The sequence below is a fragment of the Thamnophis sirtalis genome, unplaced genomic scaffold (assembly GCF_051295495.1).
Source record: "Thamnophis sirtalis isolate CommonGarterSnake01/CBP01778 unplaced genomic scaffold, rThaSir2_p1.2 scaffold_11, whole genome shotgun sequence".
Classification (NCBI taxonomy): Eukaryota; Metazoa; Chordata; class Lepidosauria; order Squamata; family Natricidae; genus Thamnophis; species Thamnophis sirtalis.
In genome coordinates, this window is record NW_028261391.1 from 49,673,930 (window position 1) to 49,690,096 (window position 16,167).

At 43.3% G+C, this 16,167-nt stretch overlaps 1 protein-coding gene across 1 annotated transcript in view; it reads left to right on the plus strand.

Annotated features, from left to right (window-relative positions):
- SORCS3 (sortilin related VPS10 domain containing receptor 3) overlaps positions 1-16,167 on the plus strand; it is a 716,202-nt gene that overhangs the window by 529,082 nt on the left and 170,953 nt on the right. Inside the window, exon 6 of the mRNA XM_087725809.1 lies at positions 2-66. Within this exon, the coding sequence (XP_087581935.1) occupies positions 2-66 (65 nt within the window). The remainder of the gene's footprint in view (position 1; positions 67-16,167) is intronic.

Genomic DNA, 16,167 nt, shown 5'->3' on the forward strand with positions numbered 1-16,167 from the left:
GGTCTGTCATGGATTTGGACAAGGAGCCTGACCTTGTACACATGGAGGCTCGGACACCAGATGGACGTGAGTTTCTCAGCACCAAGTCTATCAAACCAAAGAGGAAGAGGGTCAATTACATTTTACTTGGTTTTGTTTTTTGATTTGCATTTTAATTGATAGGGAAAATGTGAATCCCCAAGCTCCCTTTGCTGTATGTTCCCGTCTTAGGTAGCAAGAGAATACAATTCTACAACTTTCATGTCTGTGGAAAGAAATAGAAGGAGAAGGGAACACAAACGTATTAGAGGTAATAAATAAAGGGAAAATAAATAAACAATAAACAAGGACAAAAAGTAATATGCCAGAACAACTTTATATCTTCTAGTCTCCCCCTCCTCCATATCCATAAATGGACTCTTGGCCCTCTATCAAGGTTTAAAGAGGAACAAGCCAGAGTCCCTGATTCATAAACCATTAATGAAGCCATATGGGTGAGTTTGTTCTACTTCCTGGGCAAGAAACCAATAAGAACACTTCTATTTGTTTGCGGGAATGAGAATTTGATAGCTATTTGGTTTTTGTTCTGTGTGTCATTTAAATGCCCCAATTAGAATTTGGATGTTAGGGATGAAGAGCTAGAAGAAACTGGGATTTTAAGAGATCAAGAACTAGAAACTGGGATTTTTAAACTATTCCCAAGAGCTAGTTTCCCATTTTTAATTAGTAGTTTTATAAGACTTCTATATTATAATTTCGCCTTGCAGTGAGATGGGTGGTAAACAAATTTAAAAATAAAATACATTAAAATAAATATAGCACACCTTTATGCAAAGAATACTTATATAAAAATAGATTTCATTTCATTTATTTCTAGAGAAAACAATTGGACTGAATATGGTTTTATAGAGAGGAATGCTCTTACTGACATTTGTTTCCAAAAAATAGTATAGAATTACAAGTAGGCTTTGTTCCTTAATTCTGCTTTCTAAGCCTCTTATGTTTTGCAAGAGAGTCAGAGAGAATACAAAGCAGAATACAGATTTGCATAATGTCACAATTGCTAATCTATATGTATATATGCAAACTTGAAATAATAGCCTCAATTTAAATGGAAATACAATACATCTCCACATTGTCTTCAAACTTCTTGAACAGCCAGATTCATTGGAGGTAAGTACTGCCAGCAACTGGAAATCCCTAATCAAGTAATGCTAGATATTGTAAACATCATGTGCAGTTAACCTAGAACATGATGTTTGTTCACTCCACCAATTTATTAAAAAACATACTATATTTTCATATTTTATGTTATCAAGAGTTGTGATGGATTCATATAGCAAATTTAATAATTAACCCAGCATGTATGTGGTCAACTTTGTCCCACTTGGGTTTCAAGAAATTGATAAATACATTTTTTTCCACCTGGTTGAGAATGAAGGTGTTTGTGGCTTATGATATTCGTATGCTTCCAGATTTTTTGATCTTTTTAAAAAAACCTATAACTTTTTAAAATATGTAATTCACAGTTTTATAGTATTGGGGTTTTTTTGGCTTAACATTGTTAAGCTTTTTCTTTTTAGTAGCACAGAAGCAAAGATAAATGATGTTAACCAATCTATGTCAACACTATTTCCTATACATTTCCATACTTGGAAACCATTTTTGTTTGTAACATATTAATATATAAATGTTATTTTGTAAACTTTTCAGAACTCTCTTTTGAGATTTCCTCAATGTTTACAGCCATGATTTCTTAAAACAATGCTCTTCTTAGAAAATTCATACTTCATTCTTATTTGTTTTCCACTTACATCCTCATTCATTCTGCTCCTATCATCAAGTTATTCTGAAATATTTATTTTGTACTTGTTATTCACTTTTATATTCAGCCTATATTCACAATACCCCATTTAACTATTATTTGTCACAAAAGATGGCAAATATACATGTCCTAGGATAATGTTACAAGATCCAATCGGGGTTGGTTATTGGGAGGAGAGGTTTAATCTTCCGAGCTTTTTGTTGAGAGAGAAATTCCCCGAGAATGGATCCTGGTGATTGGATCCTTTAATGTTTGTCCTTATAATCCAGCTCATCTCCATATAATATAATGGACAGAAACATTCTTAATCAGAGAACTATAGTGGTTAAGACAACATGCTAGAAACTGTGAGACCCTGAGTGTTAAGCCCACCTTAGACATAAAGCCATCTGTGCAACCCTGGGCCAGTCACTTTCAGCCTAAGAAGGAGGCACTTCTGAAAAATCTTGCTAAAAAACCCTGCAAGAACTTTTTTCAAAAATTGGACACAACTGAACAGAAAGGAAAAAAAAACTTCTGATACAAAAAATAATTTAATTAGGTTAATTAATATTAAAAAGCAAAACCTTCCATGTATCGGTGAGGCTAACATTCAAGTCTCCTAACTGGTTAAATTCCTAAACATGTATGATGTGGAACTGAGGTTTTACACTGACTATTTGGACTAGGCTGAAAAAAATATTACTGCTGTATCTTCAACATCTGCATATCTGGCAGCAACAAACTCTTCACTCTTCTTACAAAAAGGGGAAAACACAAGGAAGATTCAGGGGAAAACGTAAGAAAGACTCAGAGAAAATGAAACAGATTCAAAAACAAATATAATGAAAACATTGGAAATTAAGTGTATGAAAACAGGGGTTTCCACTACATACATGACCTGGAAATAAATCAACCCAGCTATTCAACAGTGCTCATGTCCAAAGCTGTTTCCAAACTGGCAAAGGATTATCGAATGAAAAAGCTTTAACCTAAATCTTGGTGCTCTCGTGGGACTACTAAAAGTTCTTTTTCTCCCTGTTTTCAAATAAAATAGAATTAAAGTTCTTATCTCACAGCAGAATATATTTCCTTATAATAATAAATGTATTATTTATTATATCTTAAATAATAAATAGATCGTTGTGTCTTCTTGTTTTTTTCTCTAATGTTAAGAGACACAAGAGTTGAAACAGATAATTATATAATCTAAAAATTTAAAAGACATTTGAATGGCATCCAAATGTTAGGGACAAGGTTATTTTATCTCACTCAGTAATTTTTATTTTCCATTAAAGGTATGGGTATTTTCCCTAATATTTTTATTGGCTCATAATTTTATTAATGCAATGTGTGTATTTCCAAGAGCAGAGTAGGATTATTGTACCAGGCATTTGCTCTGGAGACAGATTAGAAAACATTCCAATGTTGCCTCCTTCGAGAGGCAATATCCTATTTCTGGCCCCGTCTTGTTTGTAAGCCTATCAATTCTGCCAAGGATTCTCTAAGTTTTTCCATTTTTTTCCTTTCACCTTCCTTTTTCTTTTTCCTTTTTCTTCTGCCAGTTTGTCAGGTTTTCCTGAAATGGCAAAAAAGTTGCAGATAGTAAACAACTGGCAATAACTGTGGTTCAACTGCTTAGGTGCTGGAGGTGGAAGGACCCAGGTATCCAAGGAAGGCTTCAGTACTTACATCTCACTTGTAAACCTAACCCTGCAGAATCAGTCTGATAGGAAGGGACAGAATAATTGCTGGATGAGAAGGAAGATGAAAAGATGAAGACCCTGTCCCTGAATCACCAGGCTTTAGCTAAAATCAGATTTTTCCCAGCTCCTCAGGAAAATATGCAAGGCTCTATAGATTGAAAGATGTGTTTCCAGGGACTAGCAGCTCTGTTCTGATTCTTCTTCCCTGAAGAATTCAACCAAAAATTAGTAAAAGGAAAAGCGGAAGCTCCTCCCTCACTGTTAATCTCTGCAACATTAGTCAGGCTTTTCTAAATCTCTCCCCGCCCCCCGCAAGAGAGGACCCTTAGCACTTATTTCATAGGCCACAGTCAATCAAGAAAGAGAAGACACTCCCAAATATCCAAAGGGCAAGACAGTGCAAATCATTCAGTCTATAACAAATGAGTCTATAGCTTTTGCAATGATTGAAGTTTTCAGGGAAGTCCTTATGCCTAAAGCTATAGACATAAGGACTTCCCTGAAAACTTCAATCATTATAAAACGTATTTCTCCCAAATACAAGAATTAGTTTATTGCTTTAGTGTGAGAAACTCAGGCATGGGCTGTATAAAATTTCCAGGTCTGCTATTTTAACAATGGGTGATAATCTGGACAGGGTCCACTATTAAGACAGAGGCATGTTGGCCAATATGGCTGCTAGAAAACAACTTTGCCAGTTGCCTAAGAAGTAAAATATTTCTAAATCAATCCTCCTGTCAGTCTCTGCTTTGCTGCTGCTTCGGCTGCCATTGAAACGGGGAGGGGGGGCATGGTATTTGGGGAGGGAATCATGATGTGCTGGAGGAAGATTCTAGACGCTGACCTAACCATCTTACTGCCCATGTGGAGGAAGGGAGTTTCCCGCCAAGGTTAACTGTCCGGCATTCCATCCTGGTGATGTCTTTTGAAGTTGTCTCCCACCTGACAGTTGGGTGCATTATAATTGGACTATGGACTGGGGTGCCAAGGGGAGGGGATTGAATTATACATGATATTCTTTGCTTTGGCACCTAATTAACCAGATTCAGTTTAGCTTTGCTACTGTTCGTTTATAATTTAGATTTAGATTTAGATTTTATTAACATTTGTAGGCCGCCCTTTTCCCTGAGGGGACTCAGGGCGGCTCACATAAAATCAGGGGGGGGGGGAAATACAACAATGACATAGACACATATAATAAAAGTAATAAGCAACATACATTCATCATTCGGGAGGGGCAACTATCCTTGTCCCCAGGCCTGACGGGCTAGCCAGTTCTTCAAGGCTGTGCGTAAGGCCTGGACGGTGGTGAGGGTACGAATCTCCACGGGGAGTTCGTTCCAAAGGGTCGGGGCTACCACTGAGAAGGCCCTCCTCCTTGTAGTTGCCAGCCGGCATTGGCTGGCCGATGGAATACGGAGGAGGCCCAATCGGTGAGATCTAATTGGTCGCAGGGAGGTAATTGGCAGGAGGCGGTCTCTCAAGTATCCAGATCCACTACCATGCAGGGCTTTATGGGTGACTAATAGCACCTTGAAGCGCATCCGGAGATCGACAGGTAGCCAGCGCAGCTCGCAGAGGATAGGTGTTATGTGGGTGAACCAAGGTGCACCCACAATCGCTCGCGCGGCCGCATTCTGTACTAGCTGAAGTCGCCGGATGCTCTTCAAGGGCAGCCCCATGTAGAGCACATTGCAGTATTCCAGCCTAGAGGTCACAAGGGCCCGAGTGACTGTTGTGAGTGCCTCCCGGTTCAGGTAGGGTCGCAACTGGTGCACCAGGCGAACCTGGGCGAATGCCCCCCTAGTCACAGCCGTCAGGTGGTGGTCAAACGATAGCTGTGGATCTAGGAGGACTCCCAAGTTGCGAACCCTCTCTGAGGGGTATAAAATTTGACCCCCCAGCCTGAGTGATGGAATATTGGTCGAATCTTTGGGAGGGAAACACAACAGCCACTCGGTCTTTTCTGGGTTGAGCACAAGCTTGTTAACCCTCATCCAGTCCATAACGGCCTCAAGGCCTCGGTTCATCACGTCTGCCGCTTCATTGAGATGGCACGGGGCGGACAGATACAACTGGGTATCGTCCGCATATTGATGGTATCTAATCCCGTGCCTACGGATGATCTCTCCCAGCGGTTTCATGTAGATGTTGAATAGTAGGGGGGATAAGACCGAGCCCTGAGGCACCCCATATACCTGTCCGAGAGGTAGGAGGAGAACCACCGCAACACAGTGCCTCCCACTCCCACCTCCCGCAGTCGTCGCAGAAGGATACCATGGTCGATGGTATCGAAAGCCGCTGAGAGGTCAAGGAGAACCAGGATGGAGGAGTATCCTCCATCTCTGGCTCTCCAGAGATCATCAGTCAATGCGACCAAAGCGGTTTCCGTGCTGTAACCGGGTCTGAAGCCTGACTGGAAGGGGTCGAGATAGTTAGCTTCCTCCAAGGACCGTTGGAGCTGAAAGGCCACCACCTTCTCAACAACCTTCCCAAGGAAGGGAAGGTTGGAGACTGGGCGACAGTTATTAAGAACAGCTGGATCCAAGGATGGCTTTCTCACCACCGCCGCTTTCAGTGCGGCGGGGAAGTTCCCCTCCCGAAGAGAGGCAGTCACAACCGCCTGGATCCAGCCTCGTGTCACCTCACTGCTGTTAGTAACCAGCCATGAGGGACACGGGTCCAGTACGCAGGTGGAGGCACTTACAGCCCTCATGGCCTTGTCCACATCCCCGGGGGTAACATCCTGAAACTCAACCCAGAGATGTTCTACCTGATCCTCTTGTGCCTCGGCTGGAACTGCGGGGATGGAGTCCAAGTCCGACCGAAACCGAGCAATTTTGTCCGCTAAGAATTGGGCATAATCCTCAGCTCTGCCCTGCAAGGGTTCCCCCGCTTCCCTTTTATTTAATAGGGAGCGGGTTATCTTAAACAGGGCGGCTGGGCGGGACTCAGCGGACGCAACCAAGGTGGCTATGTGAGATCTTTTCGCTGCCCTAAGTGCCCTGGTGTATTCCTTGGTGCAGGTGGTTACCATTGCTCGGTTCGATTCGGACTTATCGGACCTCCATCGGTGCTCTAGGCATCTCCTCCGGCGCTTCATCTCCCGGAGTTCCTCGGTGAACCAAGGGGGTCTCCGGGATCCGCCGCCTCGGAGGGGCCGTAGTGGCGCAATCCGGTCGAGGGCCTCCGATGCTGCCGAGTGCCAAGCAGCAACCAGAGTCTCTACCGGACTGTGGGCGAAAGTATCAGGAATGACCCCAAGCTCTGTCTGGAACCTTAACGGTTCCATAAGTCGCCTGGGGCGGAACCACCTGGTCGGTTCCTCCTCCCTACAGTGGGGGTTTGGTCTCCGGAAGTCGAGCCTCAGTAGGCAGTGGTCTGACCACGACAGGGGTATGATGTCGTTACCCCTCAGACCAAGGTCACAAATCCACTGCTCCGAGAGGAATACGAGGTCGAGCATGTGACCCGCCGAATGGGTTGGGCCCCGAATTACTTGGGTCAAGCCCATGGCTGTCATGGAAGCCATGAACTCCTGCGCCCCATCAGAGTTTTCACCGAGCGAAGGCAAATTAAAGTCCCCCAGGACCATCAACCTAGGGAACTCAATTGCCAGCTCGGCTACCGACTCGAGGAGCGAGGGGAGGGCTGCTGCAACGCTGTTGGGAGGCAGGTACGTTAACAGCAAGCCCACTTGACCCTTGAGGTCCAACTTTATCAGCAGAGACTCACACCCGACAAGCTCCGGAGCAGGGACCCTACGAGGAACTAACGACTCCCGGATAACAACGGCCACACCCCCACCCCTTCTCTGGGCTCTCGGCTGGTGCAGCACCTGAAATCCTTCTGGGCACAGTTCTACAAGGGGGACTCCTCCCTCTGGGCCCAGCCAGGTTTCAGTAATACATGCCAGGTCTGCCCTCTCATCTAAAATTAAGTCCCGGACGAGAGGAGCTTTATGTACCACAGACCTGGCATTTAGCGACAGCAACCTGAGTCCAGGGTCCTGACTACTTGCGCCATCTGGTCTCGGAGTGGGACTCATAGGGCCGGAAGGAGGGATCTCTGTGATGTAGCGAACCCTCCTTCCCCGGTAATGGCCTGCCCTAAAGTCCCCGCCATATCTGCCCCTCCCTGTTACGACCGTAATACCCCGACCCTCTCCCGTGTCTCTGGTCCCCTCAACCACCCCCATGGCCCCCGCATCTCCCGGCAGGTCCTCCGAATCATACATACCCATACACTCCCCCAAACAGTCCCCACGTAAGAGTTAAAACACAGAAATTTGCAACAATATGATAGTAAAAGTGGGCCATTCATTCAATCACAAGCAATCCCATACACTCATCATACTATTTTAAAAAATTGCGCAGTTAGATGTGTAACAATGTGAAAAGGGGGGGGAGAGGTACTCCGTTTCTCTCCCCTCCTATGTCCTGGGGAGACGTCCTTGGCCGCCAGATCAAAAGTGGATGATATATAAGGCGGCCATATGCAGGCAGGGCAAGATGTAGAAAGTAGAAAGTCCAGTGATTCATAGATGGCAGCCTTAACGATGAGTAAGTGCCCCAATCCAGGGGGCCAAAGTTCGGAACTAGCCTGAGCCACTTTAGCAGAGGAGTGTGGAAGTGCTGATGTTTTTGGAGCCCAGTCTCTGCCACCGTGGTCGCCATCCCCCATTACTCTCACACCAACTCAGCCACAATCCTACTCCCCTAGTGGCTAGAGCGGGAGGCAAAGGGCAATGTCCGGAGAAGGCCGCAGTGACACAGGGCTCAGTTCAGGGGGTTTAGAGGGTTGTCCTCTTCCCCACCCTAGCAAGCACACCAGTCAGTCGAAACGGTAAAAGTACACTTGATTTCGAACAAATGGAGTTGAGTGGTTTCTTTCCTGATTATTAAATGAAGTCGCACATGACAATAAGCTGAATCTCACCTCGCACCCAACCTGGAGTGAACAACTACCAAGGGGGGTGCCCTCACAAGAAAAAAATGTCTTTGCATGAAAGTGACCAGGAGGAAGAAGTGGGGGCAGCGGCAGGACCATCTCTAACAGAAAGACTAGCCGAATTGAGAGTGGAAGAACCTGCCGTCCATCCCAGATGGACTAGGGGTGTGGGACAGAAAGAGGAACCTGAGGAATTACAAGTTGGAGTCACGAGAAGGAGGCCAAAGAAAAAACAGCGGCTGACTGGAGTGGCACTGGAGAGGAAGACTACAAAATCTCCCACGCCATGAGGCTCCTCGAAGAGGCATGGAGCGAACGTCGAATTCGAGAGAGAGCTGTGGAAAGGGAGCCAACAGAGGAGCTGGAGAAAAGGTACTCAATGCATAGCTTAAGGGAAACTGGAGGGGCCGAAGGGGGATGTGCGCAAGAAAACTCAGAACCAGTCTCCCCCCTGCGGCTAGAGACATTCCAAGAGCAGGTGACACCAGATGGCTAAGGTCCCACCCTTAAGCGTAAAATATGATGGAGAACCCAGAGGTCTTGGGTTGTTTATTATTCAGGTCTGGAATTATATGGAAATATATGAGCCTGATTTAGAGACAGATGAAATTAAAGTGAGAATGGTGTTAATGGCCTTGGAGAAGAAAGCAGCCGACTGGATGGTCGGGCTACATAATAACAATTCCCCTCTCCTGAGGAATTTTGATGACTTTATGGCAACCATGAGAAGAAGGTTCAACGACCCTTTGACCGAGCGTCGCGCTAGGCTGAAATTTACGGCCCTTAAACAGGGAAAGAAAACGGTGCCTGACTATGTGCAAGAGTTCCAGGAGCTGTCAGCGTATATGAGGGGGTGGTCGGAAGAGGCCTTGCTGGATCAATTCGCTGATGGCTTGGATAAAGATGTTTACCAGCAATGCATAAACAGACGCCTTCCTCGTCGTTTAGAAGCTTGGTATGAAGCACCTCCTAAAGCCCCCCGCCCAAGGAGTGAGGGCAGGGGAGGTTTTGCGGGCAAAGCCAAGCCTTTCACTTGTTTCCGCTGTGGAAAGGAGGGGCATCGGGCTATGAATTGCCATGTCAAACTGACTCAACCTGCTCCACCACCCCCGGAGGGAGGGGAAATCGGAGAAAGCTCCAGGCAAGAGGAAGGAGGCTGCCTTCGCTGCTGAGAGTGTTTCTCGACGCTTCGAGCCAGAGGAGGAGGGAGATGGAAGCCCCAGCTCGTCTGACGAATCTGATGATGAGAATTCTCATCAATGGGTAAGTTCCCACTCTGGCCCTATGCTTATCCCAATTGAGCTTAGAGTGCCCTCTTCTGGTGCAACAGAAAAACTTCTGGCTCTATTAGATTCTGGGTGTTCCCGTTGCATGATAAGCCATGAGATGGTTGAGAAGCTGGGCTTGAAACTAAAGACTTTAAAAATCCCTATTGCTTTTTGCCAAATTGATGGTTCTATTGCGGGAGGCGGTCCTGCTCATTTTTCCACTGAACCCATCGAGATGTGGATAGGTACCCACCAAGAATTAATAACTTTTATTGTGGCGCCTGGGATGGACCGGCCCCTTATTTTGGGACTCCCCTGGCTCTGTAGATGGAACCCACACATTAACTAGAGAGAGGTGTGGTTACGGATTCGAACAACCACACCCCCTGAGGGGAAATTGGAGGCTCCAGACTCTGATACTACTACCCCCACACTGGCAGCCAGGGGGCAGGAGAGAATTGAGGGGGAGGAAAGAATTCCAAAGGAATATTGGGACCTCAAGGATGTTTTTAGTGAGAAATCTTCTGATAAATTACCCCCTCACAGGCCCACAGATTGCACCATTGATATTTTACCTGGAGTACAGCTTCCAAAGCCCCAAATATATTCAATGACCCCTAGAGAGATGGAAGAAATGAAGACATTCATTGATAAAAACTTGGAAAGGGGTTTCATTGAGCCAGCGAGGCCCAAGGTAGCAGCGCCAGTATTGTTCAGAGAAAAGAAAGATGGCTCCCTCAGATTATGTGTGAACTTCAAAAACTTAAACTGCATCTCAGCTCAGAACTTGTACCCCTTACCACTGATGAAAGACATGCTGGCCCAACTGGGGAAGAGCCATATTTTCACTAAATTGGACCTCAGAGAAGCGTATTATAGAGTCAGAATTAAAGAGGGGGACGAATGGAAAACTGCTTTCAACTGCCCCCTTGGTTGTTTCCAGTTTCGGGTAATGCCATTTGGCCTCCAAGTTTTCATGCAGCTAATTAATGAGGTTTTACATGACCATCTTTACAAAGGAGTAATAGTCTATTTAGACGATATCCTTATTTACACAGAAACACGTGAAGAACACGTGAGGCTTGTTTGCACAGTTCTGAAAAAACTCCGGGCGGCTGAGCTCTACGCAAAATTGTCCAAGTGCGAATTCCATCAGGAGAAGGTTGATTACCTGGGCTATTGCATCTCCCACAGGGGCATTGAAATGGACCCCGCTAAGGTCAAAGCGGTCACCGAGTGGGAGGCCCCTCGTACACGTAAGCAATTGCAGAAATTTTGGGGGTTTGCTAATTTCTATCGTCAATTTATTCCCTCCTTTGCTAAGATAGCTCTCCCCATAACTAACCTCCTTAAGTCAAAAGGAGGAGCCAAGCCTAAACCTAGCAAACCGCTGGATTGGACTATGGACTGTCAAGCAGCTTTTGAGAAGTTGAAGCGCCTCTTTGCGGAGGAATCAGTCCTCAAACACCCGGACATGGATGCACCTTTTGTGGTCCAAGCGGACGCCAGTGATGTGGCAGTGGGAGCTGTACTACTTCAAGCTAACAGCCAAGGTAAATTACAACCCTGAACTTACACCTCTCGCAAACTAACCGACACGGAGAGACTTTGGGCCATTTGGGAGAAAGAAGCTTTTGCTGTTCGCTGGGCTTTATCACGTGGCGCCATTTTCTGGAGGGCGCCAAACACCCTTTTGAGGTGTGGACTGACCATAAAAACTTGGAAGCATTGAGAACCCCCAAGAAACTTTCTCCTAAGCAGGGAGAAGAAATGCTGGGCTCAGCATTTCAATAGATTCAATTTTACCTTGAAGTATATTCCAGGGGGAAAAAACTTTATGGCTGATGCTTTGTCCAGGCTCCCTCAGTACAACTGTTCTAAGCTCAATGTTGTCCAGCCTGTCATTCCCGCGAAGAGCCTCGCTGCTCCTGTTGTTACTAGAAGTCAAGCTACTTCAAAAGTGGAGGTCACTGAGGATTTTCTTTCTAACCTAAAAAAGGCCCTTGCTGGGGATGACTGGTTCCAACAACACATGAATGAATGCACTATAAAAGATAGATTGCCTTGGATTGGGGCGAAGTTATACATTCCTGTGTCCATTAGACCCATTGTTCTTCAACGGGCTCATGACTCCCGGATGGCTGGACACTTTGGATTCGTCAAGACTCTACACCTCGTCAAGAGGCAATTTTGGTGGCCCTCTTTGAAAAGGACATTGAGGCTTAAGTTGCCAGTTATCCCATTTGTGCCGCTGCTAAACGCCCTCCGGGTAAGCCCTAGGGGTTACTCCAGGCGGTGGCTCGCCCAGTAGCCCCCTGGAAGGACATCTCCATGGATTTCATTGTCAAACTTCCTGAGAGTAAGGGACACACTGTAATCTGGGTTGTTACGGACTTATTCTCCAAACAAGTCCATTTCATCCCTTGCTCACAGATCCCCTCAGCTAAATCTCTTGCTAAGATGTTCACCTCTCATATATATCGCTTGCATGGGGTGCCCAACTGCATCATTTCGGACAGGGGTGTTCCATTCACCTCCCTATTCTGGAAAGAGTTTCTGAAGCGGATTGGCTCCACCCAGGGCTAAGCTCCTCCCACTACCCTCAGACTAATGGGGCTTGTGAAAGGACTAATTCTGTACTGGAACAATATTTACGTTGTTTCATCAACTACCAACAAGATGATTGGGTGGATTTGTTACCTCATGCTGAGGTGGCCTACAATAATTCCGTGCACAGCAGCACTGGCTTTACCCCTTTTTGTGTGATGTACGGCCAGGATTTTGTACCCATTCCTGAAATTCCTCAGGAGCAACCGCAGGTGTCGTCGCTGTCCGAGTGGAGCGATCGCCTTCGGGGCATTTGGCCTTTGGCTCTCCAGACTCTAGATGCTGCACACCGCACTCATAAGAAACAGGCTGATAAGAAACGGACTAAGCCCTATGAGTACAAGGTTTGTGATCAAGTTTATTTATCCACTAGATTTCTTCAAACACCCCAGAAATCAAAGAAATTGGGCCCCAAATATGTTGGCCCGTTTCCCATTGTCAAGATCATCAACCCTGTTTCTGTCCGACTCCAATTGCCTAAGCATCTCAACCGGGTTTACCCTGTTTTTCATGTTAATCTCCTGAAGCCTCTCTTCACTTCTTCACTTCTTCAAATATTCAGAAGGAAAGCTGTTCAGAGATTGTTTCCCAATTAAAATTATAGATAAAATCATCTATATCTACCCAACAAAAAAATATGAAGGCGGGGGCAACAAAGCATCAGGATATACCTTTCCTTCTTTTCTTCCTTATCACATAATTTTTTTTGGATAGCAAGTAACCCAGTGGTTAAAGGATCCTACTGATTAATCATACCCCAATATAAGGAGAAAATTTGGCCTTCCTAGCAAAAGAGGAGGTCTCAGCTTTTCTGCATAGAGAAGGCTAACACAATTTATCCTTGAATTCTTATTATATTGGACATATATGTCTCCATAATATTTTCACAAATACACATCATAGAATTCACTGGTCTGGAGTTATTTCACTTTCTTGCCCAAGTAATGCAATAAGATAAAACATCACTAGTCTGTAATATCATGAATTTTTTTGAACATAAAGGCAGTCGAGTCCATCTCTCATTTTAAGGGCTCATGCCTACTTACACACAAATTTTTCTTCTTTCCATGTAAGCTGCTGGGTAAAGATAGCTAAACTGTAGTCAGAGCTATATTTCACACTGGGAAAGGTGAACTCCATTGCCTCTTAAAAATTGATTGATGATCAATTATAATACAAGCCAATCATATAAAACTACCAAGCAATAACATAATAAATATAAAAAGCAAAAATAATACATTAATAATAATGAATGTAACCTATAAAATCACAATAAAACTATTAGCAAATCAATAGAATGTCAACTCTTGATGGGAGGAAATGTTATTTATCTTGTGATGGCAAGTTCCCCAGGGGGTGGACAAGATACATAACAAAATAAAAACATATAACCATCATCAATCCATAATATCCATTAAGCTTATATACACATTACAGATGAAGAACAGAATACTCTTGGTTGTCAGCTACAGTTAACAGCTCAAAACACTCAACATATTACTAATAAGCTACAAACCCTCTTGGGCAATAACATTACATTTCCTGAGGTACTTGGTGGCAAGGCTCTACTTGTATCCAGGGAACAACCCAACCAACCTGAACTAGATTCTCACAAGCAACTACAAGCAACATACACATTTATGCCAACATGAGAATCAGAGCCTGAAAAACAGAAAATGTCTCTTTTGGTCCATATCTACATCAACAACTAAATCACAGAGCTTAGCAAGTAAACACAAGACTATAGATACCGTCACCTTTCTACATATAATGGAATAAATTATCATCATCTCCCAGCAATGTGTCCATTTCTTTGAATTCTGCATAGGACAAACAGGAAAAAAAAATGTGCAAAAGAAGTAAGGGACAGAAGCTTGACATCAGGGCTCAGAACAAGGACAAAGTAATAGCAGATCATTTCAAACTCTCAGGATACTCTGTGAAAGCTCTCAAAGTAATCATTTTGGAAAAATGAGGTTTTAACAGGACTATTGAGAGAGAAAGTGTTCAACTCGCATCAAAAGGGGTCAGACAATCTCAGGGGGGCTTTCTAACATTATAATTGTTAACTGAAGAGGTAATTTTAATTTGTGTCACATGTAACCTGTATCTGCACAATCAATCTTTCTAACTCTTCCTTTCATCCACCCCACCTCCTCCCAGTTTAAGTTCTATATAAGTCAAACCACTCTCTGCATCTTATGATACGAGCCACTCCTTACGAACACTTCACAAACACTTACTGGTATGTCTTTTGATAAAATTTTCTAAATGGAAAAGGTGCTACCAGATGCCTTCTGATTTTTGTCAACCATAGACAAACATGGCTCTTCTTTACAATATATTATATTTATATCCTACTTATTCTTCAGTAGCTCAAACCTCTGGACATGTAACTTCATTTTATCCATATAACAACATCTCTTGCAGATCAATTGGATTGCATAGAAAGATGGTAACTTTCTGATAATGTCAAATCTTGAATTGGATCTCCTCCATCTAAATTCGATGCCTTGCAATCTAGGTAGAATGTGATTACTGTGTAAGCATCACAGAAAAATAAGCTTGGTAAAAAATCCAAATTCTATAGAGTAGTCAGATGAAGTTTAAATTTTGGGCATGGGCAAAGTGAATTCCTTCATCCCATTAAGTTAATTTCACATCATGACCTATATTGCCTATTTAAGCTGGGAGCGTTACATGAAAATCTAAAATTTGTGCATAATGAAAATTTGCTTGAAATACAGGACGTGTTTTACAGAAAATTGACTCATCCATCTCATTCTGACACTATGTGTTTCTATGTTAGAACTGAAATACTCTGCACAATCTAAAGTAATTTATATTATAAATTAATATAAATAATATAAATAATATTATATTTATATATATTTATTTATATTTATTTATATATTTATATATTTACATACATTATATATATATGTGTGTGTTTTATTTGTGCTGATAAATAAATAAAGGGAGACTAGTATAGATCTATTTCAAGCTATTTAGCTCTCATCAGCTAGCCATACCCTTGCTGGGATTCGAACCTGTGCTATATTGCTTCTTAGGCAAACGTCTTAGCCATTAAGCCACAGGTCTCCTCCTTATCAGCTGAAGCCAGGGAAGAAGGTATATATTTAGTGTCACAACCCCTGGTAAGCCCCAATTATGGGAGGAAGCTAACTGCTTCCATTATCTGTCAATCGGCTCGTCACGAGAGTCCATCACGACAGAAACCCAATATTTTTACTGTTGCCTTTGTTATATTAGTGTTTTATTTGTGCTGATAAATAAATAAAGGGAGACTAGTATAGATCTATTTCAAGCTATTTAGCTCTCATCAGCTAGCCATACCCTTGCTGGGATTCGAACATGTGCTATATTGCTTCTTAGGCAAACGTCTTAGCCATTAAGCCACAGGTCTCCTCCTTATCAGCTGAAGCCAGGGAAGAAGGTATATATTTAGTGTCACGCTGATGAGAGCTAAATAGCTTGAAATAGATCTATACTAGTCTCCCTTTATTTATTTATCAGCACAAATAAAACACTAATATAACAAAGGCAACAGTAAAAATATTGGGTTTCTGTCGTAATGGACTCTCGTGACGAGCCGATTGACAGATAATGGAAGCAGTTAGCTTCCTCCCATAATTGGGGCTTACCAGGGGTTGTGACACTATATATATATATATATATATATATATATATATATAGATAGATAGATAGATAGATAGATAGATAGATAGATAGATAGATAGATAGATAGATAGATAGATAAGATATAGATATAGATATAGATATAGATATAGATATAGATATAGATATAGATATAGATATAGATGATATAGAT